The sequence below is a fragment of the Anarrhichthys ocellatus genome, unplaced genomic scaffold (genome assembly GCF_004355925.1).
Source record: "Anarrhichthys ocellatus isolate YVR2014 unplaced genomic scaffold, GSC_Weel_1.0 scaffold5, whole genome shotgun sequence".
NCBI classification, from domain to species: Eukaryota; Metazoa; Chordata; class Actinopteri; order Perciformes; family Anarhichadidae; genus Anarrhichthys; species Anarrhichthys ocellatus.
In genome coordinates, this window is record NW_022280035.1 from 6,194,537 (window position 1) to 6,219,139 (window position 24,603).

At 42.9% G+C, this 24,603-nt stretch overlaps 2 protein-coding genes across 6 annotated transcripts in view; both read right to left on the reverse strand.

Annotated features, from left to right (window-relative positions):
- Positions 1–382: 382 nt before the first annotated feature.
- Positions 383–8,703, reverse strand: LOC116382130 (F-actin-monooxygenase mical1-like). Of its 3 annotated transcripts, none has more exons than XM_031844889.1 (10): positions 8,608–8,703; positions 7,841–7,922; positions 5,092–5,384; positions 4,060–4,267; positions 3,640–3,747; positions 3,419–3,514; positions 3,068–3,223; positions 2,270–2,370; positions 1,735–1,992; positions 383–766 (listed from the first exon to the last, which is right to left on the reverse strand). In XM_031844889.1, exons 3-10 carry the CDS (start codon positions 5,347–5,349, stop codon positions 647–649), a joined length of 1,305 nt encoding a protein of 434 aa, XP_031700749.1. In that variant the 5' UTR covers positions 5,350–5,384; positions 7,841–7,922; positions 8,608–8,703; the 3' UTR covers positions 383–646. The 3 variants fall into 3 exon arrangements, with proteins under 3 accessions (XP_031700749.1, XP_031700748.1, XP_031700750.1); XM_031844888.1 differs by having other exon boundaries at positions 8,443–8,664; XM_031844890.1 differs by lacking the exons at positions 7,841–7,922; positions 8,608–8,703 and having other exon boundaries at positions 5,092–7,834.
- Positions 8,704–9,710: 1,007 nt separating this feature from the next.
- The window catches only part of src (v-src avian sarcoma (Schmidt-Ruppin A-2) viral oncogene homolog), a 25,746-nt gene continuing 10,853 nt past the window's right edge, over positions 9,711–24,603 (reverse strand). The window contains exons 2-14 of one of the 3 annotated variants that reach the window (XM_031844892.1): positions 19,199–19,454; positions 19,007–19,106; positions 18,050–18,067; positions 17,332–17,430; positions 16,584–16,610; positions 16,275–16,378; positions 14,928–15,077; positions 14,677–14,832; positions 14,067–14,246; positions 13,731–13,807; positions 13,487–13,640; positions 12,722–12,853; positions 9,711–12,496 (exon numbers count right to left, since the gene is read on the reverse strand). In XM_031844892.1, the coding sequence (XP_031700752.1) occupies positions 12,288–12,496; positions 12,722–12,853; positions 13,487–13,640; positions 13,731–13,807; positions 14,067–14,246; positions 14,677–14,832; positions 14,928–15,077; positions 16,275–16,378; positions 16,584–16,610; positions 17,332–17,430; positions 18,050–18,067; positions 19,007–19,106; positions 19,199–19,445 (1,653 nt within the window). In that variant the 5' untranslated portion in view covers positions 19,446–19,454 and the 3' untranslated portion in view covers positions 9,711–12,287. The remainder of the gene's footprint in view (positions 12,497–12,721; positions 12,854–13,486; positions 13,641–13,730; positions 13,808–14,066; positions 14,247–14,676; positions 14,833–14,927; positions 15,078–16,274; positions 16,379–16,583; positions 16,611–17,331; positions 17,431–18,049; positions 18,068–19,006; positions 19,107–19,198; positions 19,455–24,603) is intronic. The other 2 variants (XM_031844893.1, XM_031844894.1) reach the window with 2 other exon arrangements.

Genomic DNA, 24,603 nt, shown 5'->3' on the forward strand with positions numbered 1-24,603 from the left:
CTGCTGCAGCCGCACCGATCCGTCTGTCGATCTCCCGCTCCATCGTGAACAAGACCCCATAAATCTTGAGCATCTGAGCTGTGTCCGCATTCTCGGCAATAAGTCAGACACGTTCCCGGTGGGTGTTGGCCTCCGCCAGGGCTGCCCTTTGTCTCCGGTCCTGTTCGTGACTTTCATGGACAGGATATCTAGGTGCAGCCTGGGGGTGGAGAACGTCAGGTTCGGGGGTCTCGGGATCGCCTCTCTGCTGTTTGCAGATGATGTGGTCCTGTTAGCCTCCTCGGATCGTGACCTCCAGCATTCACTGGGGCGGTTTGCAGCCGAGTGTGAAGCGGCGGGGATGAGAGTTAGCACCTCCAAATCTGAGGCCATGGTGCTCTGCCGGAAACCGGTGGATTGCTCCCTCCAGGTGGGGACGGAGTGCCTACCTCAAGCGAAGGAGTTCAAGTAAATCCTCTTTTTAGTTTCCTTAAAACTAAATATCGTACTAACAGTAAAACCTCTGGTTTATACTGTGTGTCTGAGAAACAGAAAGTAACACTTTGTTAAATTTGCAAACACAAATATAGCAAGTAAGAAACGGGGAAGTAGCTGCATCATGCGATTGTCTGTATAGTTTGCTGCTTAGTAGTTTTAAGAAACCGGCTCACCGCTCAGCCAGGACCTTGAAATGTGGGACCCCCATGCCCCAGCTCCTCACCATCCACGCTGTGTCAAAAGAAGCCAGAAACCCACGGGCAATACCTGTGCCCAGAGGCCAGAAAGGCTGCAGAGAACAGAGCAGAACTTATTGTAGCACAACAACATTATCTTGCAGTCGACAGCATGTCATGTATTAAAACTTATGGGACAAAAAAAACAAACAGCTGCCCGGCTTTTCATGCAAACTCTACAGAATAGCTTAACTTCCAAATAATCATTGTCTTTATGTAAACAACAATAAGAGTTCATGGCTACGCTAGCTGCTTTGTCAGGATGTAGTCGGACACACTGGTTTTTTAAGCTAAACATCAGAAAGCAAACATGTTCACAATGAAAATGCTAATATGCTGATGTTTCACAAATATAAGGTTTCCCATGTTTACCATCTTAGTTTAGCATGCTAACATTTGCTAATTAGGACAGCAAGTACTGCTGAAGCAGATGGGAATGTCAACAGTTTTGCAGGTATCAATCTGTAAGATTGATAAGAATGTAGGATAGGCATGTATAAGCATTATGCTTCTGCCTATGCCTTTTCTGTCATATATTGTATACTAAAATGTATGTAAGCTATATTTATTGTATTGTGTGTGATGGCTGAATAAAAAATAATAAACAATTCTTGACCCGATGTATAGCGCTAGTCAAAGTTTGTCCCAATCTGGCAATCTTTTCACCCAGAACCACGAATGTGAATCTCACGGTGGCGCAAGAAAAGTCGGTGGATCACCAAACTCATTTCATCATCCGACAACCATGGATGTTTTTCAACGATATTTTCTGCCAAGCTGTCTAGTAAATGTCGAGATATTTCAGTGAAACATTTGAGCTGCTGGTGGCGCTCAGGGATTCATCTTCTGGGGACCATGAATGCATGCATGATTGCCAGCCCATTCATGGTTACTGAAATATTTCAGTCTAGATCAAAGTGCCTGACTGATCAACTGACATCACCATCCCTTGAGGCACGCCGCTAGAAATGTGAAGTCGGGTCAATTTTGCACCACATCTCTTAACATGTTGCCCCCCTACCTCCACCAGGCAATCTCCAACAAGACCCATCAACAATTTCTTCCCCCTCCTCTCCCTGACCAGAGAGGCATTCTCAGCACGCTGCATGCAGGTGAAGTCGAACATGGCCACGTCTGGCTGGCCGGCATGGTTCTTAGCAAACTGGAGGTCAGGCAGTTTGCCACCGGTGGAGAAGTAAGCGGCATCATGGGCGTAGCGGCACAGAGCCTCATGATCCACGTTCGCAGGAGCCAGCAGCTCCTTTGCATCGCTGTAGTCCTGTAGAGACAGAGTGAGTGGTGCAATCTGATGAGTCACGGCATCTTGTTATGATTCTGAGTGACACTTCTTATATTTGGTTTACAGCTTTAACTAATGGGCCAGGATGCAGAGAGAGAGAGAGAGAGGAGATGATTGGCAGTTTATCTCTTCACACTGGAGCACCTGCATGGCTGTTCCATCCATCTGGTTTGTTTCTTTTTCCTCACTGGCCAGAGACGCAGCTCGTGCCAATAAGAATCACACTTTTTCTTGGTAATGGATGTGTTGTTCTCACCTGTTTAATGACCCCCTTCTTCAGCAAGCTCTTCTTCTTGGCAGTCATGACAAAGTAGTGGGTGTCGTCTTTGTAGTAGACAATATTCTCCAAATTAATACCTGGAATGGAAAATGGCGAGGGAGCATGGTGGTCATAAAAAAGAGAGCGAGACCAGCGCGGGAGAGTGGGAGAATCAGGAGGGCTGACTTCAAGAACATTTGGTATTTGAGAGGGATAAGTTTCTACATGATTAGCTTGCTTATGATTTTCTACTCGTTTCCCTGGTCAGAGTGAATTTATCATACAACTGGGTGCTATTAAGGTTATGAAGCGTCACATAATTCCTGTAAGGTTTGTTCAAAATCAAGGTGCCGAGTTGGTCAGTAAGCAAGGGCGGATTTCATCAGGGTTAACGCTGTCACAGGAAATTAACCGAAGATTGGAACACAGATTAAAAGCCTCGCTGCCCTTTTCACACTCCACATTGAACCCGACCCGACAGTGTGAACATTCATTTCATGCCTTGAGGGTTTCGTTCAGCGAGGCACAACAGCAGAACAGCGTAATGAAAATAGGAGCGCTGATATTCTTATTAGAAATGTTATGGTTTAGTGATTCTCTCATAATTCCTGTTCTCACTCAAGTGCAAGCCCGTGGTATAAAATAAGTTCATCTGAAGCAACTGATTTCCTCTTTTCTTGCTTAAATTTTACAGTTTACTGAAACGGAGCACGCGGTTGCCTCACTGCAAATAAAAGATGTCCGCTCCTCTTCCACCCAGCTGAACGTGACTGTAGATGTCATATGGATTCCTACCCGTCTCAGTGAGCAGCTCTTGGAAGAACTTCTGGTTGTAGATGCGGGCCACACCGCTGATCTCTTCTACATGGGCCTCTGCAGCCGTGTGTCCGTTGATGAAGTTGGTTGTGATGCCGATAGCCAGCTTGCCTCTCAGCTCCTTATGCTTAAAACCTGAGAGTTTGGGAGAGGAGAAAAGAGGAAACTGGGCTGATGAAAGCTCACTTATTGAATATAGCTGCCGGAGGAAGTTCTGTGACTGTGTGTAACCACCGGGACTCGCAGAATTTCTAACTGCGGCTGTTTGTGCCCCCCAATTGCAACTGTGGGAACGGAAGTGATTCAAGAGTACGTGTATGTTTGTCTCACCATCAGGAACAAACCTGCCTCCTCCAGCAGAGATGAAGACGTCAAACTGGAAGGTAGCAGCAGGATGAGACCCCGGCTGCAGCTTGGCCATCCAGCCTGTAAGAAACACATCGAACTGTGATAATAACTTTGCTGCTTTACATACTGATGGTTCAACTGATGATGGTGTACTGAGAAAAAAAAACTAGGCAGAGTGACTGCTGGTTGGCAAATGTAAGTACCGTTTTCTCCCGAGGGCTCAATCAAGCCCTGAAACTCCACTCCGGTGTGCACCTCCACCCCGAGGAGAAGGCACACTTTCAATAGAATCAACTGCAGCTGACGGATGCCTGAAAACACACGTGTATTTCATCAGAAAGGTTTGTGTGAGATATTCAAGATACTAAATACACAGTCAGTCATGCAAACAGAAAGATATTGGGAGCTAGGGCTGTGATAAATAATTATTTCTAATACTTAGTAATGTATAATCAACACATTCATTTATTAATTGTTTAGACTGTCAGAAAATAGAGAAAAACAGCCGTCATGATTTCCCGGAGTCAAAATCTTATGAAGATCCCTGGGAGCATTGCAAAACAACACCAGACATTGAGCCACAGTGCAGGCCAGCCCATTAAACACATTCATTTGTCACTCACTGATGTGATCCAGCGATCCGGTGCAGAATTTGCCGTAGAACTTCTTGGCTCCGAGCCAGCGGAGGTCATAAATGGTGTAGGGCCACAGGTGGAGAACATTGTTCCTGGAGAAGCACTCTCTCTTCTCCAACACCACCACCTGAGCCCCCAGCAGGGACAGTTCGATGGCCGTTCTCAGCCCACATGGCCCAGCACCCAACACAAGACACTGAGAGAGAGAGAGCGAGAGAGAGAGAGAGAAAAGGCCAGCATGGGTGATATGATGCCAAACAAAGGATAAGGAAATTAGGTAATAAAAAGTCCTGCAGGGCAATCTGGGTGCAAAGTTAAAAATCAAACCACGTCATGGTTCAGATTTCCTTATTGTCTCTGTTGCTGTTTTTTTTAAACCTCAAGCCCTCGACATTGTGTGTGTCACAGTAAAACAAACGATGTAGTACCCTCCATGAGCCAATGAGTAGAATTTTTGAAATAGCTTGAAAGGACCATTGACAAGGTTGGTTTAAATCCGATCAGCAGCTAGTCCCAAATAATCTGCTTGATAAACAGGCTTGATTCGTTCTCCCTTCCCAATAGATTATTACAATTATATAGTAATAGATTACGGTTTGAATCATTTCAGTTCAGATAAAACTGCAACACAAATAATCTATAGTTGTGAATGCTGACATGTTGTACCGATAATATTTATATTAAAAATTTTGATCAGATAATTATCTGATATTACAGGTTTTCAGTGTTTTCCCCAGAATTCAGAAAAATCTCAAAAGCAGCATTTAAATTATGGAATGACAAAAAGTCCACACTGTATCTGGTGAGTGGTGGGTAAAATTATGTTTTACATTGTCATAATAAGAAATTAATAATGCATTTATACAACTAACAATAAAACAAAACAAAAAAGGAACGAAACTGAACCCGAGTACATGTCTATTAAAAAGAATTATCAATATAAAATATTCTTCTACCAAAAAAGCCAGCCACATCCTTTTAAAATACAGGAAGACGAAGAGAGCGTCAAGTTGCCACTACCTTGTTTTTGGTGCAGGCTTTTCCTTGCTTGTAATCCGGGTGAGATGCCCTTTTGTCCAGCTTCTTCCACAGTTCTTTGGCCTTCCAGTAGTTCAGTCTCTCCTTTAATTTGATGTAGAAGCTCCTGAAATCCTTAGGATCGATGTCCAGTTGCTGGTAGAGTGCAGCAAAGTGTTGCTTCACATCCTTACAACTCTGGGCTTGGACGAAGAGGTCAAATGTAGCATGCGAAGGGTCGGCAGGGTCCTGGCTCGCCATAGTGGAGGATGACGGTCTCTGGGTTCGTTGGTTAACTGTGAAAGAGGAGGTTAAAGTAGAACCATTTGGAACTTCCTGCCTGTAGATAACTGGGTCGAGGGGATAGGATTACTGTAAATTATCAAAAGGGTTACAAAGTCCTTGATGCCTTTGTTGTTAACATTTATAGTCTTCTACCTCTTCTGTGCTGTGGGAAGTCTCCTCCTCATGGTCTCCTAAATATAATCTAGATGTTTAAATGTGTTAGGACTTCCTCGTCACCGAGTACACTGAGACATAACTAACTTCCTCAATGTGTTTTCTGCGGCTCGCCGCATCTTTCCTTTTTCACAACTGCTCTGCACTGAACAGCCCACCCACAGCGATGTGTCATTCTCACACACTGCCTCAGGAGGTGTGCCTGTCTTTAGTTTCAGGACGCAAGAGTCTAATGGAAACACACGGCTAAAACACATAGCGAGCATTTGGAACTTTGGGATGGAATAACTGTTGAGTATCACCTCAATCAAACAAGAAAAACTAGATGTGACACAAGTTAAAATTAGATATTAATAAGAATGTCTTGCTGTTGATAAGTATCGCACTATGGCAAGTGTACGCAGTTCAGCGTAATGAAACGCCATGTATTATTTTAGACCAAACTAACAATAGATTCATCTGCCGACCATCTTCTCCATCAACTGGATTAATGGTTTCGTCTATAAAAACATCAGAAAACAGTGATCACATTTATTTGCAGACCCAGCTGACTTCCTCAAATGTCTGGCTTTGTCCGACTAACAGTCCAAAGGCCAAATTAATTAAATTTACTTTAATGTAAGACAAGGAAAGGCAGCGAATTCTCACATTTGAGAACCTGGAACCAACAGTGGATTACTAGAATAACTGCAGATTAATTTCCTGTCGATTGACTCATCGTTGCAGCTCTAAACACAAGTGTAGAATAAAAAGTAGTTGTTTCTTAATTACAATTTTTAAGTCAGAGCAAGATCATTTTGAAAACTGCTCATGTTGATGTCAACATTAGCAACATTTGTAATTACTTAGGACATTTCTTATTATCAGAAACATTTGGTATACAATAGAAGCTCACAATCTCTCCGTCAATATTTACTGAAGGGGGGTTATTTATAGAAACTACAGGCTCTACGATAGTCTTTTACATAAATATCATACTGCAACAATAAAAGCACTGTTTAAAAAGCACCGCTCCCACAGGACACATCTACCACATCTCAATGCTTTTTTCCAGCAGGGACATGAAACGCAGACACATGCCCACAGCACAGTATGTGTGAAGTACAGCTGTGGCAGCAGACGTTTCCTGTAAGTAAAACTCATGCACCACTTCCTGACGATAAACTCGCAGCAACTCCTCTCTGCTACTTCATCTGCAGCCCTGGGCCTTCTCCACCTGAGACGCCGAGTCTATAATTACAGGCACAGACCACTGCAACATGTGTGTGCGTGACTGTGCTCGAGTGTGAACCTGATGGAGACGGCATTAACACCGACATTCTTCCCTCACATTTCTTAACTGCTGTAGCTACTCACTGGGAACGGACATCTTGGTGACACGGCTTTTGAACAAACAACTCTTCTCTGTCTTCCTGTTTATTTGCATTACTGCCTTTCACTCTGTTGCATATGGTTCCAATTACTCAAACAAGTTACCACCTACAATAAAGCCCTCCATGGAGACCCAAATGATACCGACCTAACACAAAAGGCTTCAACATGAACGCATAGCTGAGGTGACCATTATCCAGCTTTGATGCAAATCAGAATGTCTCATGATAAGCATCCAAATGTTTGATTTTTGAAGGATAATTATATTCTAAAATCAATAAAGTTCCCATCTTCCGTTTCCATATATACTAAGTGCAATGTGGACACAACAAGAGCAAGTAAATAAGCTCCCAGGCATGTATAGTGTTGAGTTACCTTCGGTCCGAAATTATTAATCTAGGTTGCATCGGTTAAAGTCTAACGGGCTACAAATGGAGGCAGCGTTCTGCCAGAGCAAAATAAAAAAACATTTAGCAAGAATGAAACAACCCGTGAAGACAAGACAACCTGTCAAAACTAAAAATAACTCAGGTGATCATCTTTTATGTAATTCTCAAGGAGGCTGCTGTATTTATACTCTGTTCTGATGCTTAGAACAGGAAATACAGCACAAACATAAAAGCATAAACTACTTCTCCTGTGGTTAGAATCACCTTTAGTGAGGCTCCTAAATATAGTTTAAAGAGGGTCATGCTGAATGAAGTGTCATCTGTGGCAAAGGCGCACACGCGCACACACACACACACACACACACACACACACACACACACACAGTCATCATCATCTGACTTGAGTTAAGCAATTCTAGGCAAGAGACGAGTTTTAGCAGGAATTCTGTGGACAAGATGAGACAGAAGCAAACAGGATTTAAAAGGTGAATTGACCTCATTTTCCTGGGCGCCATTGGATTGGATTGACCCACCTTGTTACATGTGTAAGCTCTGCTCAGTGTGTCTGGCAGCGCAGCGTGAATCAGGATGTTGGATCAAACACTGATCTCCAGCCTGGCAGGTTTTTTGGAGCGGGGACACAGAGAGAGAGAGAAAAAAAAAAAAAAAAACAGAAGGGGGAATGAGAGAGATGGAGAGAGGAGATGAAAAAATAAATAAACATGTTTAATTTACTGCATTAATCTGGCTCCAACAGACATCCACGCTCTGTAGTGAGACATTAAAACGTAGCCTTTTCAAATGCAACATCACACAATGATAGGAAGCTAATAAATGAACAGGAAGGTGTGGCACTGAATGAGCAGGTCGTGTTAGCAGCCAAATGTAAAAGAATGCCACGAGAGCTGACGTAGAGGCAGCAAATGTGATTTAAACATCCTGTATTTGACAGTGGAAGTTAACTATACACTGATACATTCTATGAGTGTCCCCAGAAAGTACCAGCACATCATCGGACTACAAAAACACACCGGTACACGTGTGTTAGCAACCAGATAACTTATGAAATAATACAAAAAAAAATATCTCCGGGAACAACGACAACAAAGGAACGATGCACAGAATCTTTTCTTACAAGTCAAATATGAGCAGTGCCGGATCATACAACGCGTCCAGAAGTTACATTAGCAGAGTTAGAAGTCGTGCCGGTTAAACTGTATCCGAGCTGTCGTTTCCATGTTTTTTTTCTTTAGCTTTTTCTCTTTTGGTTACAGGTATATATGAGTGCGCGCTGGCTCACCTGCGCCTCGCGCTCATACTGCACGAGTTGCAGCCTCTTCCGGGACTTTCTGGTAAACGCTACAGACACAGCAGCACGTGACGACTGGGAGGGTAGGCTTTTAAGGTGATATGGTTAACCCGAGGGCATCATGAATGACTCAGTGATACAATGGAAAAATACAGCTTCTTCAAATCTGATAACAATAATGAGAATGATAATGTGCTTTTGTATTTTTGTACACCAGTGGTGGAGAGTAACTTACCTTACATTTACTGTACAAGTTGTACTAGACAACACCCTAATGTTTTATTGACATTGGCTTTACTTTCAGACCCCACTGCTTTATGTGTAAAAGATTATATGTGTGTTTAATAATACAACAAAAAATATGCAAGGAAACTCTGACAAACACGAGTCATTACTGGTATTCTGTGTGATTTTATCTCATCTGTTGAATAAATATAAATATAAGTAAAGTGTAAAAGAAGAAGCTGTTGTTTTAAGTTGTTATTAAAGAGGACACACAGTTTCCAGGACCCCAAATACAACACTAGGAATAAACAGTTTTGAGCTACATACCGCATTAAAATGCTGTTTATATGTTATTGCACCAGTAATAATAATAATCAAATATAATATATGACAGGGGCCTGCATAATGAGTACTTCTACTTTTGATATATTAAATAATTATTCTCCCGGCACTGCATTATACTACAGTATACAATGCCTCATGATTTACAAGTACATACAATACAATACAGTTGATAAACAAAAACATAATTTAAAAATTAATATTTACTCGTGGATTTAATCTGGTTGTCCTACTGTGTTTGTTTATAAACATCCACTATAACATATAGTATTCCTACTTGGATCTATGCTCTGCTAATTGCAAGGTCTCCTTCCACAAATTATTGTGGATTTAGTTCATGTTCATTCATATTCATGCAGCTGCATGTGGGCAAAGTCTGTTAGAAATGCACACCCACACTGAGGCAGCTGACAAATAAAAGTAAAACGCAGGTCTATTACTGGTATACGACCTTTGATCACAGACTTATTGACTCACTTCACTTGATACTAGAGACCGAATTCATTCAGTTCATGAACACGATAGGATACAGTTGGTAATATACAAATTTTATTCAAACATACTTTCAAATTTGAACAATATTCAGTAGGATTTAACAAAGAGCTATTTATCTGAAAATTCCCATTGGATACAGTAGAAAAGAGTATATATAGGAATATCACAGATTTAAAAAAGATCTGCATAGCCAGAGAGAAGACCCACAGAACCCAACAGGAAATAACCTTGGCTTGTAAGCAAGGCTGCATACAAATAACATGATCACTTTCGTGCACTTTTGCTCATAAGCATTGAGTGAGGCAGGTCAGGAATATAAGGGAACGATGCCAGAGCACCCGACTACACCCATGCAGGTCAATGCATTCATTGTGGCATATGTCCACGGGACATAGTACGCTTCCCAGATATCAAACTCCTTCAATTCATGACAGCCAAATCACTTTCTGTATGGAGTTATTTAATCATAATGAGTAGCGCTTTATGAACAACAAGCTGGAGATATTCGATCAAACCAATGAGCGATTGTGGGCGCACAGAGAATGGCAGCACACACACACACACACACACACACACACACACACACACACACACACAATATTGGTCAGGTGTACCCAGAAAAAAACCCAAAAATGTTTAACAAGAATTAGACATTTGAACAAGACATTTGATTACCTGCTCATTTACCAGCCTCTGAAGCAGCACCAAAATGATTTAAAGATGATCACGGTGTAAACATTTGTGGTTTTGATTGTATTATGGGAAGGAGTGATGCTGGTAGATGATCAGTATCTGGCAAGACAGAACTGTTGCGAGTCAGGGGATACGGAGCAGTTCTCCTCACCAATTCTGTCAGTCATATTGAAAATGTACAACCAAGATACGTTTCACAGAAATACGAGCACAAAGAAAAAACATTTGTGTTTCTATAATATATATTTATATCGCTATTGTTATGTCATTCAACCCATGAAAGTACCATAAACATTAAAGTTTAAATGATGACGCCAAAAGTCAAATAAACAATTGGGTTATTTTTAAAAGGAATAAATTATAAAGATGATATATACAAACAAAATTAGCATTAAGGATATTTACAATTAAGTCTCAATATGCCAATTTATTTGCTGTACATGCTGAGTTTATGGGAAGGTCTGCTCCATACAGGCTGGAAGGAGGCATAACCATCCTCAGCACAGGATCGCTCTGTTGCTCATTTATCACAGAAACATAATATCTCCAGTGTACGATTGTGCACAAAGATGCGCTGAATAGGAAAATACTGAGGCTGATTAAAGATAGAAATCTTCATATTAATGAAGGTCAGAACGAAATAGAGACAAGAAGAGTCACCTGATTTTAATTTGAATGCTTGAACACAAATCAGCACCTTGAACCCATGCTGTGGAGCCGGTTGGTGCAGGATCTCAAAACAGTGGATTGTCCTTTTAAGGAAGAACAACTGCTTACACAACTCAAACTTCATTGTAAGAAAAGTAGAGTAGTAAAATACACTTTTACACAGTAGAAGAGAGTACAAAAGAGATTTTCCATGGCACAAAAATCCTCGCAGCAGAATTCTAGTCTTCTGCATCCTGAGACGACCATTAGTGATCAGTAGCCATTTGTTTGTAAGAAAAGTCACAATTAGAAAATAGATAGACTCTGCTTGTTCTCTTCTTTGAGTTTAGCTGTATGTTGGTCACAGCGATACACCAATTCGTCCAATTGGGGAGTGAGACTACACACTCTTATGGGAATCAAAAGGTGTTAGTCTGGTACTTAATCTCACAGCGGGTCGGGAAACTAGCTGAAATGTCGCACAGCGGAAGCATGATTATAAATCGTCAAATCGTTGACCTGAATATATTCCAGGTGATCCAGGTCTAACAACAACATAAAACCCACAACGTCCTGGCAAATTATTGTATGTTACAAATAGTTGCTTGTCAAGTGGCAAAGTGGAAGACAGACTCTGAGCATGTGTGTCACAAATGGTACCCCAAAGAAAATGGAGTGAAAATAGAGATCCTGAAGAGGGGCTTTCAGCAGGGCAACGCTCGAATTCAACATTCATTCTCTGGACTCCCATGTTTGAACCCATATGCAGTCTTTTACGTCATAGTCTGGTGTCACTTGCAGTGTTGAAGCTGGCAAACTACAAGATCAGTCAGGTGAGTTAACGCAGGAAGAGTGCATGGGGAATGTATATTATTATGGCGCCTTAAAAACACAAGGAAGGTAGAACAACCTGCTTGGATGTGCAGAGTGTTGATTTGACTGACAAATAGAATAACACAGTACTGTATAATAAACAAAATAATACCACAGTTTAGTCTTTTACTCCATCAGAGCGGACATGTTGAAGAGCATGACAATGACTTTGGAAAGAGGCAGGAACTGAAAGTTGCTGATTGGTTTCATGATACTCACTGATACTACTTGATGTCAGAGAGTAACTGACAGTACCCAGAATGCAGTTGGCTCTCTGCCCCGTTATACAGTACATACATACCCTGACACATACTTGTCCATGCACTCTGGGAGTAGATGCACATGCTCAGTTTTGCGCATGCAGGACCGCATGCACATTTCCATGTTCAGCACAGTTACAGGTTCTCTCCTGGCTGGTACTGGGGCTCTGTGGAGGTGAAGTAATCCTCCAGGAAGCCCTGCAGGTACTCGAAGGTGGGCCTCTCCTCGGCCTCTTTTCTCCAGCAGGTCAGCATCAGCTCATGCATGGATTCAGGACACTCTGCTGGGCACGGCATCCTGTAGCCACGCTCCACCTGGTCTAACACCTCCCGGTTCACCATACCTGGGAGAGCAAAGGCATGATGTAAGAAACACGTCATCACAATTTGAACCATATAATTTCTTATGACAAATATACTCCCAGTCATAAATCTGTATGCTGTTGGACTGGTGGAGCGTGATGTCAGTAACTGAGTCTCTGTAATAAAAACGCTCAACCTAAAATAAAATATGCATTAAAATGTTAATCTCTCGAACTGAAAAATGGGTTAAAGAAACCGATCCTTGCCTGGATAGGGCACTCGGCCTTTGGTGGCCAATTCAGTCAGCAGGACCCCGAAGGACCAGACGTCAGATTTAATGGTGAAGCGGCCGTACAGAGCAGCCTCGGGAGCCGTCCACTTGATGGGGAACTTGGCTCCTGCAAGAGGACAGGTTTATCAACAAGTTAGAATGAGATCAATTTAGCAGAGACTAAGACTAGAATTACCGGCTCGTGGTTATGTGCTTCCGCCAAGCAGTCTTGACATCCATGTCTGTCTAAAATGTCATCACCTCATCATTTTATCCTATTAAATATTGGTGTGAAATTGTGATAAATATCATAAGCATTCTTGAGCTATGGGCAAACGTGTGTTTTGTGAGGACACAGTGACCTTTGACCATCAAACTCGAATCAGTGCTTGAGTCCAGGAGGACGTTTGTTAGTCAAATTTGAAGGCGTTCCTGAGATATCGCGTTCTCGAGAATGGACAAGCCAAAAAAGATAAGGCACGTAACACCTGCTGCATAAATTTATTTTTTTAATCCTTTTTTCAAATTATTGTTTTTAATATACTGGATACTTTAACCTCTTCAGATCTAAAGAAAATATTCAAACTAGACATGCTGAAGGGAAAAATCACTCTTTAGTTGAACTGCTCATAACTCCCCATAGCCTGTGATGTGGGGTCACAAACAGATATAACTTAATTTTGGTCACAAGCTAAGCAGGTGGGGAACCACTGCGCTATATTGAGAAACAGTAAAAAACAACACCCTCCTGTGGTCTCACCTTGCCTCGCAGTGTATTCATTGTCCTCAATGAGGCGAGCCAGACCAAAATCAGCCACTTTGCAAACCAGATTATCTCCCACCAGGATGTTAGCGGCTCTCAGGTCCCTGTGCACATAGTTCATCCTCTCCACATAAGCCATCCCTGAAGCAATCTGAGAAAGAGACAAAGCTTTGCGATTGTTCTTTAAATCGGTTATTTTTAACCGATTTAAGTGATGCAGCAGCAAATTATTTGTGCTGACCTGTGAAGCCATGTCCACCAGTTGGGGGAGGCGGAGCATTTTGCCCATGTCGCCTTTCAGGAAATCCAGTAAGCTACCTGTTGACAGAAACATATGCAGGTTTGTGCAAAATTGTTGGAGCTGTTGTGGTCATTTCAGCTTTTATACTGTGTCCCTTTACTGATGTGTTACGCATGTACTATTCTATTTATGGACATACATAATGATATCATATACACATATATAATTATATATATATACATATATATAATGAAAAACATTATTTTCAGGAAACATGTTTCCTGAGTTCTACTGTAAACATGTTTATATGTTAAAGTGCGATGAATCCTAGCTCACCTTGTCCCATGTACTCTGTGACGATGTAGATCGGCTCCTCGGACACCACAGCATAGAGCTGAACCAGCTTTTCATGTCTCAGTTTCTTCATGACCGAAGCTTCCTGGAGGAAGGCCTCAGGAGACATAGTGCCGGTTTTCAGAGTCTTTATTGCCACTCGTGTTGTCCCGTTCCACGTTCCTGGATATTTAAAAAAAAGAAAAAAATGAGAGTCACATCACTATTGATTGTTACAAGGCAATAAATTATTAGCTTCCAGCATAAAGTCACGTGAAACCAAATGACCAACACTGCTACGGATAGAACAAAACCTATACCAGTGATTTCTAACCAGTGCTACATGTACCCCATGGGACACTTCTGTAGTTGCCAGTGGGTATGAGGAAAGATTGTGAGTAGCTGTAACAATTAAACACCACGTGTATACGCGGAAACAATTCGAAAGGAGATAATGTTTTCAGACAGTTTGTTAATATTTTACTGGAAGTGTGCCTTGCAACTTCTTTGTTCAATAAGAGCAAATGTCTCCAGAGAATGACAGAAAACCAGCAGAAGCACTTTCTGAGATACTGGGTTATTAAATCAAGAAACAGATCAAAGCATGGCTTACCCATCCAGACCTCTCCAAAGCAGCCTTGTCCCAGCTTGAGGTCAAGACGGAGGGAGTCTCTTGGGATCTCCCAGGCATCCTTGGACAAGCCCTGAGTCTGAGGCTTCAGCACCGGACAGATGTCTGTCAGACTGTGACACAGCCCATCAGAGTGCTCTGGGGGGGACACAAGAGAAGACATGCGGTGAAAAAAGGAAATCCAGCTTCCTTCCAAATCGCAAAATAATCTTCAAATGACAATATGAACTCACTGCGATAGTGGTTAACGAGCTGCTGCAGGTTGCTGAACTGTGTGCGTGATGTGATGTAGAAGCCTCCGCTGTCCAGCTTCCTGATCTTGTAGTGCTTCACGTTCAGCCCTTTGGTGTTGTCATAGTCCAATACAGACAGACAGTAGGCACCTGGAAAGAAGAAGAGCAAATATGTTTATACATGGCGAGTAGAAATGTACTACAAGTATAAACTGTTCTAATAATCTGGGATGAAAATATCTAATCTATCAGAAACATCACAAAAACATAAAAGTAAGTTAAATGGCGGGTTCAAATTGTTTAAATGGATATTAAAAGTATTTAAAGTTGTGGGTGACAATGTGCCTATTGCGCCACTAGAGGGCAGCGTCAGACAGACGAATAAAACAGCATGGATCCCAGAGCTCTCTGAATGTTTGAACTGGGTGATGTGGCCTGTGGTTGCACAGTCCTCAGCCTCAGCTCCACACTGACCTAATTCTGTCGGGCTCACCCACCCAGTACCTCTCCACTCACTCTCCCTCATCCCTCCCCACCGTGTCCCTTTTCGCATTCTATGCAGGGCTTAAATAGATATCCAATACTAGGACACTACGGGAATCCTGAAATGTACATGTGTACACAAATCACACACACACACGCACACACACACACACACACAGCTAGCTAAACCTGTGGGGACAGTGTTGCTGCAGCTGCTTATCAGAACTGTCTGCAGACAGAGTCCCACAGGCGTCACATCCAACCTTCTCCCATCTGCCTGCTTCGTCTCTCTTCTGTACCCCCGCCGGCACAGCGTGGCACACAGAGGACAGCATGGCGACACGTCTTAATGCCTGACAGAATTTGCTTTCTTCTCCTCGGTGCATTTTGGTAAGACATGTCATCAGCTTCATGTTGAGATCTGAAGCTTTCTTTAATTTATTATTATTTTGAAAAATAAATTAAAATGACAGATAGGAGCCCACAAAAACTGCAATTTGAAAAAACACCAGTAATAAATGGTATAAATTGCAGCAAGTAGGTTTTTCACAAATTCCCAGGACACACTTTACAAACTTACTTCCCAGATACTCTGTTGGTCATAACACTAATTTTACCATTTAATAGGGCTGGTAATCGTTCGAAATGTTTTGTTCCATTCAAATATCAAAATAATTTGTATCTGAATGACAATATGCCTCCATTGAGGAATTTCTTTGACAAAAGCCCTTTTTTATTTTAAAGAATTCTGGAGCAAACAAAGATTTTGATACTTGATGCAAAGAGCACATTTTGGTCAAGACTCGAGGCGAATTGAGGTCTGACACCCAGCCCGACAGTCTCCTTTGTGCGAGGCACTCTTACCTTTGGTGGTCTCACTCTCTCGCACCAGGAAAGTCCCTCTCCTGTTCTCTAAACTTAGCAGCAGCCTCTCTGAGTCGCGGCGAGTGATTTTACCAAAGTACCACCTGGTGAGGTTGAGATAAAAACAAAACATGGGACACACAGGGAGGAGCAGGTTGGTGAGGGGAAGAAGATGTGTGTGGGTGGAGGAGAAGGAATGCCGAAGCGAGGGTGAGTTTGTTGCTCATGGTTTCAGAAAATGTAGTAAAACTTCGTCTTTGCATTCCAGATGCAATGCATACTAATGCCTACAGTGCAACAGCTGCTTACCTGGACTCTAGAGTCAGTCTGAGATGACTGGAAGGGCAGGAGGAAAAGTGAGAAATTGAGTTGTTATAAAAGTATATAAAGTAGTTTGTGTGGCTTGATTGTATAAGCAAGCAGGTTAGCATGTAGAGTTAAGTAGTGCGTGTCCCCCAGGAGAAGAAAGATAGATGCACAGATTGATAGCACTTTCATGTTTTTAGGGTAATTACAGCCAGAAGTCGTTTAGCTTAGCTTAGCATAATGGAGATCTTGCCTTCCGCGCGAGGTTGCCAGACAACCAGCTGAGACTCCAGGAAGTTTCTGTGCCCGACCAAGAAATAGTCCCACACATAACCCCCCGGTATGACCACAAATTGAGGTTTTCACACCTGGGTTTTTGTACAGATTATACACACAAACTATAGCGTGTTAATAAGTGAGCTTCACAGGTTTAGGAAGGTGGATTTCGTTACCTTTAGACGGATGCCAGGTTAGCTGCCCCCCCCCCATGTTTCCAGTCTCTATGCTAAACTAAGCTAACCAGCCGCTGACTGTAGCTTAATCTAACAGACCGACATGAGCGTGATTTCAATCGTCTCATCTAACTCTCGACAAGAAAGCAAATAAGTGTCGTACTTTCCCCTGAGACCTAATTTTAAATTAACATTGACATAAAAAAACAAGAAAATTCTTCAGAATCAAACATTTGTGTGTGCTTAATTAAAGACAGATACAAGAGACAGCAAGAAAAAAAAAAGAAAAAAAGGTTTACTCTTCTGCCTGGATGGAGTCAGATGGAGCCACATAATTGCTGGGGATATAACCGCTCTCTCCAGTGGTAAGGGAGCGCGCCAGCCACCAGTCGCCTTCTCTGCACAGATGAAACGACAACACACAGCTTCACCGAGGCTCATCACACACCCAAAACACAAACGAGTCAGTCTGACTTTAAGGGCTGGTGTTTATCAAGTGTCTCAGAATATAAATAAATGCTGCTGCTGATAATTTGGCTTTCTCGGTGGCCACTCTAAAGTTTTTAGTTCCCACAGTAATTGAGCTCTTGGCTCCTGGAGAAGCTTGATAAATGCAAGCCCATCAGGTGTCTCTACTATTTGGGTGTTACGTAATTATAAACAAACATGCATTCATGTAGGTGTGACAACAGGGAGGGATGGAGCTTGTGTGCTAAACTTAATCAGGGAGTGAGTAGCTTTGCAGCACTAGATTCACTTCCAAAGTAAAATGAGCATTTGATGACATTAATTGCCTCTAGTTGACCTGGATTGATTGTAGTGCTGCAAGGCTTCACACCAACTTCCCCAGACTACTTCACTGAAGGATCAGGGGCTGCATGGGCAGAGTTATGCGGTTTGTGCCTTTCTAGTGAAGTGGTATTACAGTGCAAAAGTACTTTGAATGCGTCAGGTGATACAAGCACAGAGACGGACAAACGGCACATTCAAATACAATTCCAGGAAAGCTTCACAAACCTGCAGTTCACTTTCCTCCTGTAAAAAACAAATTGTGATGGTTTGTGATGAAATGGAAAAGAGAGATGAAAGGGAAATGGTGGAAAATAAAGGGGTTAAAGAAAGGAAGAGAGCACGTTATGAGCTGTTGAAGAATAGCAGAGTACAGACTCATAATATGACAAATATGGTGCATAAAGCTACAACCCTAAAATATTTAAATCATTACATAACTTGCAGACAAGGGGGGCATAATGATGAGGTCGAAAAACATGCAGGGGGCACAAAATTACAATAATAAAAGCTTATCAGGTCAGTGTACATGGCTACAAAATCAAACTGGACCAATCAGAAAGCTATGAGAAGCCTGCCTGACACCTTATTTGACTGTGATTACCCATAAACTAATCTTAGAGATAGTTAATGTATTCTGGTTGAACTTGACCCAATACTGATCCAGGTCTTGGCTTAAGGGGCCAGATAATCCACTATTGTCCTCAGCTCCTGCATTCTAGGTCAGCAGTTTGTTAGTGGGAAAGCAGCACTGGGGGGTGCAGCACTACAGTATATGGTTCACTGCACCTCTATTGATTCACAGTGCAAGCTCTAAAAACAAGCACGGCTCTCCGCAAACAGGTTTGATTTGTCTTTGGTAACTGGGTCTCGGGATAAACCAGTAAAAATAGCCACGTCCTTACTGAGGAGGGCCGAGCAGCGAGACGTATAGTCGGTCTTTTGTGAATGAAGCAAAGATTGTGCAGCAAGCTCTACTGAGGAACCCCGTCTCTATGGTTACAGTGGGTTTCAGAGAGGCGACAGGCATTTCGGGGTGTAAAACAGACAACTGAGCAATAACTCAGACAGACAATCTGTGGACGTGTCTATGTGCAGTTATCCCCTCATCATTTACACAGTGCGTGTGCATGTGACGAAGGTCGATTTGAAACAGGACATTGTGTGATTCTGTATTTTCCTTACGTGTTGTTGACTATCTGGAGGCGTTCACCCTTCCTGAAAGAAAGGTCCGAGGCCGTTCTAGACTCGTAGTCATACAACGCCACGAACGTCGTCACGCCTCCTATTAGGACAGAAAGTTTGGCCATTACCAGAGACATGTTGTACATACTCAGTTAAAACAACAGACACAACACATAAAGCTGAGGTTCTCACCTGCTAGTGTGATTCTGTTGGGAGAGGTGACAGCATTGTTGTCCACACCTCCAAACAGGGCCAACTCTGCAGTATTGGTCTGATTGCCACCAAGACCTCCATCTATAGCGGGACTACGATTGGGTGTTAAAGACTGTTGATTGGTGCTGAGGTGGTGGCCGCCAACCACTCCACCAGAGCTGAGGTTGCCCTCGAGGCTGCGGGTTCGCTGGCCAACATCCTTGGGCTTACTCTTGGATCCCCCCATGGCCAAGGCCTGTAGTGCATTGAAGGACAGAGATAACAAGTCTATGAGATCGCAGGTGAAAACAAATTGAAATTGCATTTCACGGCACTGTCAAACATAAATGACATGTTAATTTTGCATCAGATAGACTTGCTTTCTTATGTCATTTTCCCAGAACACATTCTCTGGAAAAATTCCTCTGACTGCCACAAGGCCAGATGCAGAAACCAGAGACGGAATGGAGACCACGACTCTAAACCCACTGAGACACAGTGTCATGTAGACCACATGAACCACAACTTCCCAACGGACGGAGGAGCAGCTGCCACTCCACGGTTTCCAAACACACACCAGATACATTTCACCCATACTGCCACCAGCTGAGCACATACACAGCAGACACGTCGCGCATTCCTGCATGAACATGTGTCAGACACAGATGCACATACAGAGACATCAGCATTTCGTGGTGTCATAGTCCCCAGCTTTATGGAAATTGATCATTTAAAGACGAGTCAGTTTATTTATCAATTAATGCTTGGTATCTCCTGACAAATCCTATTCACATCCACGCCCCTTCAGTCATTTAAGGCTGGGGCAGCAACAAAACATATTTTAGCCACCTGGTACACCAAAAGAAAAAACTCTACATCACTTTAAGTGTACACTATATTTCGAATATTTTTGACGGTTTACCATTTCTCACAGGGAGATGAAGCAGTTGTTTTTAATCTATGCTCCCTCCATAGCCAACAGACTCCATTGAAAAAAAAAAAGAAGTAGTTTTACCTCACAGAACACAGGGGTTGCTGATCTGTGTAATTGCCAGACTTTGGTTAATCCGTACTAACCCTTTAAAAACACCAAAGTCACACAAGAACACAAAATAGTCGATCAAGGCAGAGGTAGATCAGCAACTCAAGTGTTCTGCAAAGAAAATTCTATGATTTTTTTCAATGGAGTCTCGTGGCTTTGACGAGAGCATAGACAACGGCTTCAGTTTCCAGTTGGAAACATAGACTATAGCCTATCACTGCAAGGTAAACCAGCGCACACTTAAAGCGATATAGATTGTTTTGCAGTTCTTTCTTTGAGGTGGCTAAAATACGTTTTGCTGCTGCCCTGTCTACAGCAGTACATTACTTTGCTTCTGTGCAGTAACTGTTTCTCCAAACTAGGGGTGAGCTGACAACAAATATACTGTAGGTAATACACTGACTATAGATAAGAACCTCATACAACTCATACAACATGATGATGGAACTGACCAATTAACATTTCCATCACTAGAGCCAACAGCCCTGCCAAACATTCAATGGTTGGAGCCTCTCAAATGTGAGGATTTATTTTTATCATTGTAAATTGAATATTATTGGACTGTTGGTTGGACAATACAGGCAAATTGGAGACATCATCTTGGGCTGAAACCAACATTTGCCTATTTACTCATGCAGCAAACAAAGAACAACATCATAATTCCTTGGAGAAATGTCTCCGACACCCTGACAAACACAAGTCCGATACTCATTTCTATTTAGCTCTGTTTTGGTGTCAACCAAATCCTGCGAAAGATATCCGTCTCTTAAGCAGCTAAGTGCTTTCCTATGTTGTTTGGTGCTGGAGAGGAACACCGGGTTAATCAGAGCTTATTTGCTGATTGTTGTTGCTGCAATTGGAGACTTGAGAATAAACAAAACTGTAAAAATGAAATAAAAGAATTGCCTGAAAGACGCTAAAATGCTCTGTAACTTGGGTGAAATGTGAGGTGATAACTCTCTGTGGTTCCATCACTACAAGGGAGTGACCCTGTTTACATCATAGCTCACTTGATCCCTTGTTAATTTGAAACAATTGATTGGTGCAGCTTTAACGGTAAAGATAATCAACACATGAATTGATAATGAATCCTCAGTTGCATCTCTACTGTGCAGCCACTGATCCATTTATGTGCTCTACGAGTACCACAGCATATGACAGCACACTACTTAAACATAGCTTTTATTTTATCATGTTGCTGACTGTTAAAACAGTGAAGTAGTTCCAGAAAGATTTAACCAGTGCGAGCATCAGTGAGTCATTAGATGAGTGTTGAACATCAGTAAGTTTTTAGCAATGGAAAAAAATGTAGATACTCTCCCAAAGTCTAATGAGAACAGACCAAAGGTCAAGAGGGCAGTTTTGGATTGGATTTGGACTCTACATATCTTCATTACTGAAGCTTCCCCGCCTACCAGGGCTGATGAAGTGGCTCTAATAACAGCTTAGAGCCAGGAAATCATTACACTAAGCCAAGGATAATTTAGAGAGTCAAGCCTGTGCTATCACGGATAGATATAGCCATGGGGGTCCACTGGGAAATGCTAATTTACAGAAAACACTAAGGTGGGGTGGCTAGGGAGCCCTTCTGATAAGCAGAGGCCGGTCAGAATGCATCTGGGAAGTGTCAGGCTGCTCAGCCCTCAGCTGACATTACCCTGCCTGACTGTTGCTATTTAAGAGGCCATACATCTGTTGGATCTGACACTGGAGTCAGCCAATGCATGAGCCCACTCCCAACAGTCTAATCCTATACAAGAGACAAGCTTTGATACACAGGCGAGCAGGCATGCTCGCGGTCAGAGCGATGCAGTGACATATGGTGGAAAATGCGTGGCACAAAGAAGAGCACAGTTATCTAACCACGCAAGGGATATTAGCAAAGCTGTCACTGGTTCTTGTCGGTCATTTTGCCTGCCCCCCCCCCTCATTTTTCAGACTGGCAATCTGCTGGGAGAAGGGGACAAGGGCTTTCAGTCAGTTTTGGAGATTCCTACGGATGTACAGTATGTGCAAGTGCACAATAAGCTCATCCAAAAGACGAGTGCAGCTCAGAAACAGAAAGAAAGTGGAAGCAGGAGAAATGACAGGAAGGGAGGGGTTCATTTTCGGTTGGCATCATGAATCTGGAGGGGAGGGCTAGGAAGCGAAGAGGGGTCAATGGAGACGGACAGTCGATACCCCCCCCCCCCCCACTCCCCCGCCCCCTCCGCCTCCCCCCAGGGCATGTCTGCATAAATGGGGGTCGCAACCCAGCAAGTGTAACACAGCGTGCAGGTTGGCAGACACGAGAGCGCAGACACAAAGATGTCGGGTGACTCGGGGAGCTGCTCTTTGTGTGATCTGTGTTCTCCCCGGGCAAGCAGACTGGTTGCATAGTTAATAAGCTATCAGAGGCAGAAGACAGCAGAGACGCTGCTTCTCTCATCTACAGTTGGTGGCCGAGTAAAAGCTTTCCCCGTTCCACACAGACGCTTCTTTCACTTAAGGGTTGTCGCCTTATTGAGGGATAACTCGGAGAGTGCTTGAATAAGACATTATATGGACAGACCATTGCTAAATAATGGTGACTGATGCTGACTCGCTGAAAATGCTTGTAGCGCAGCAGCTGTGCATGTAACATGGCATGTGATATGATTTAGCCACTCACACATTTCAAGGTTGAAAAGAATTAGGTTTGTTTAGCCAGCAGCGTCCTAATACTCTGACCCAAACTGCATTCCCAGACAAATACACTGAAAATTCCCGGAAAGGGAAGACCGAACCGAGTAAACACCAAACAGGGCCTTAAGAGAGTCTCGGGCTGTCCTTCGCACTCAGTTTGCAACAAACCCATCTTTTGTCAGCTCACAGCAGGCGCTGTAAACAAGACACACAAGTGGCCTGTAGCTTGCAGGCTGCCAGCTCTTAGCGTGTTTTAGCTCTAACAGCCGGCAGGAAATATGGAAATGAAGGAAGTCATGAAGACAAACAATGTCATGTTTTTGCAGGAATCATGTTTGTGTGTGTGTATCATCAGTAGCTAATAGTAACGAGAGCCTGTTTCTGGCCTAATAGGGCTGAGATACTGTAACAAGCACACACTGTCTGGGGGTGGGGTGGGTGGGGGGGCTGCATTAAAAATCCCTCTGGCAAGGTGGGTGTGTGTGGCTGAGTGTGTGGGGGATTTGTTTAATTATGCATAAGATCTGACAATGAATTCCAAATCCTTCAAGTCTCCTGGGCTTTTGGTAAATGGGATAGTCTTTTAATATTGCTGCCGGGGTTGTTTTTCCCCTACAGGATGTTGAATGTCTCTGTTCTGTTTGCTTTTTCTTTTGATATGAAAAGAAAACAATTATGATCTCCGTCATTGAAATAAAAGAGGTGAATAAAAGAGGTGAATAAAAGAGGTGGTGTCTTTCAACCATTAATAGGCTTCACTGATGGAGTCTTTGTCAGGGCCGGATCATGACACTGGTCCATTTCCCCAAACAACACAGGCTTTGTAATTAAGTCTCCGCTGCTCTCGCTCGTTTAAAAAAAAAACAACAATCTTTTCATTATTCGGGAAGGATCAAATAGTCATGAACATCAAAATTGAACAGTCCTGCCTCAGATGTTCTGTATGCAGGCTTAATGAGAGATTCCCCACTACGAGGCTGAAGCAAACCCGAAGTAACACTGAGGGAGACGGTGAAACTCTGCGATGTGACGCGGCATGTCAGGGCTCGTATGTTGCGATGACAGCTACAGTAAAAGACCACTCACTTCTACCTCACAGTGCTAGCTGGTATTGGCCTGTGGTTGGGCAAGTTCTGACGATCTACCGTCACTAATAGAGGCCGGTCTTTAATGCCTCAGGTTAAAGGTCACAATTAAGCTTTAGCTGAAACAATACAATTGCAACAATGACACTTTTGTCTTAACACTTTGTCACATTGTAGGAATAACAAGTGTTCCTGCATGATGGCACCGTTCACATATGATGATGAATCACTGAGGACAGGCAACATGGGATTGGTCTGAAGCCCTCTGCCTCTTGAGATGACAGATGAAATACATACAGAGGAACCTGCAGCAATGAGTTTAAGAAAATATAGTTAGTCTTGTTAGCCAGTTTGACCACTTGTAGGCCACATGTAGGCCTCTTCTGCGAGTACTCTTAAGGGAGCTGAGTGGACAACAGGGGGCAAACTGTAGGGAGATATTGTCCTGTTTTTACTTGCTGAAGCAGACATGTGTAAAATGGTTTGTACGCATGTGTGCGTCTACAGGGAACGTATACAGTCTGTGCATGGTGTGAGTGACTGGCCCTGATGTCTGATGCCTGGCGGATGTATTCCTTCATCTCAATGCTCTCTATGTAATTACTACGGGGGGG

Coding starts and splice junctions, on each gene's coding strand:
- LOC116382130 (XM_031844889.1), bottom strand. CDS start 5,349: ATGGCGAGCCAGGACCCTGCCGACCCTTCGCATGCTACATTTGACCTC. Junction 4,268..5,091: donor AAGCCTGCACCAAAAACAAG/GTAGTGGCAACT, acceptor TCTCTCTCTCAG/TGTCTTGTGTTGGGTGCTGG. Junction 3,748..4,059: donor CGGATCGCTGGATCACATCA/GTGAGTGACAAA, acceptor GTGTGTTTTCAG/GCATCCGTCAGCTGCAGTTG.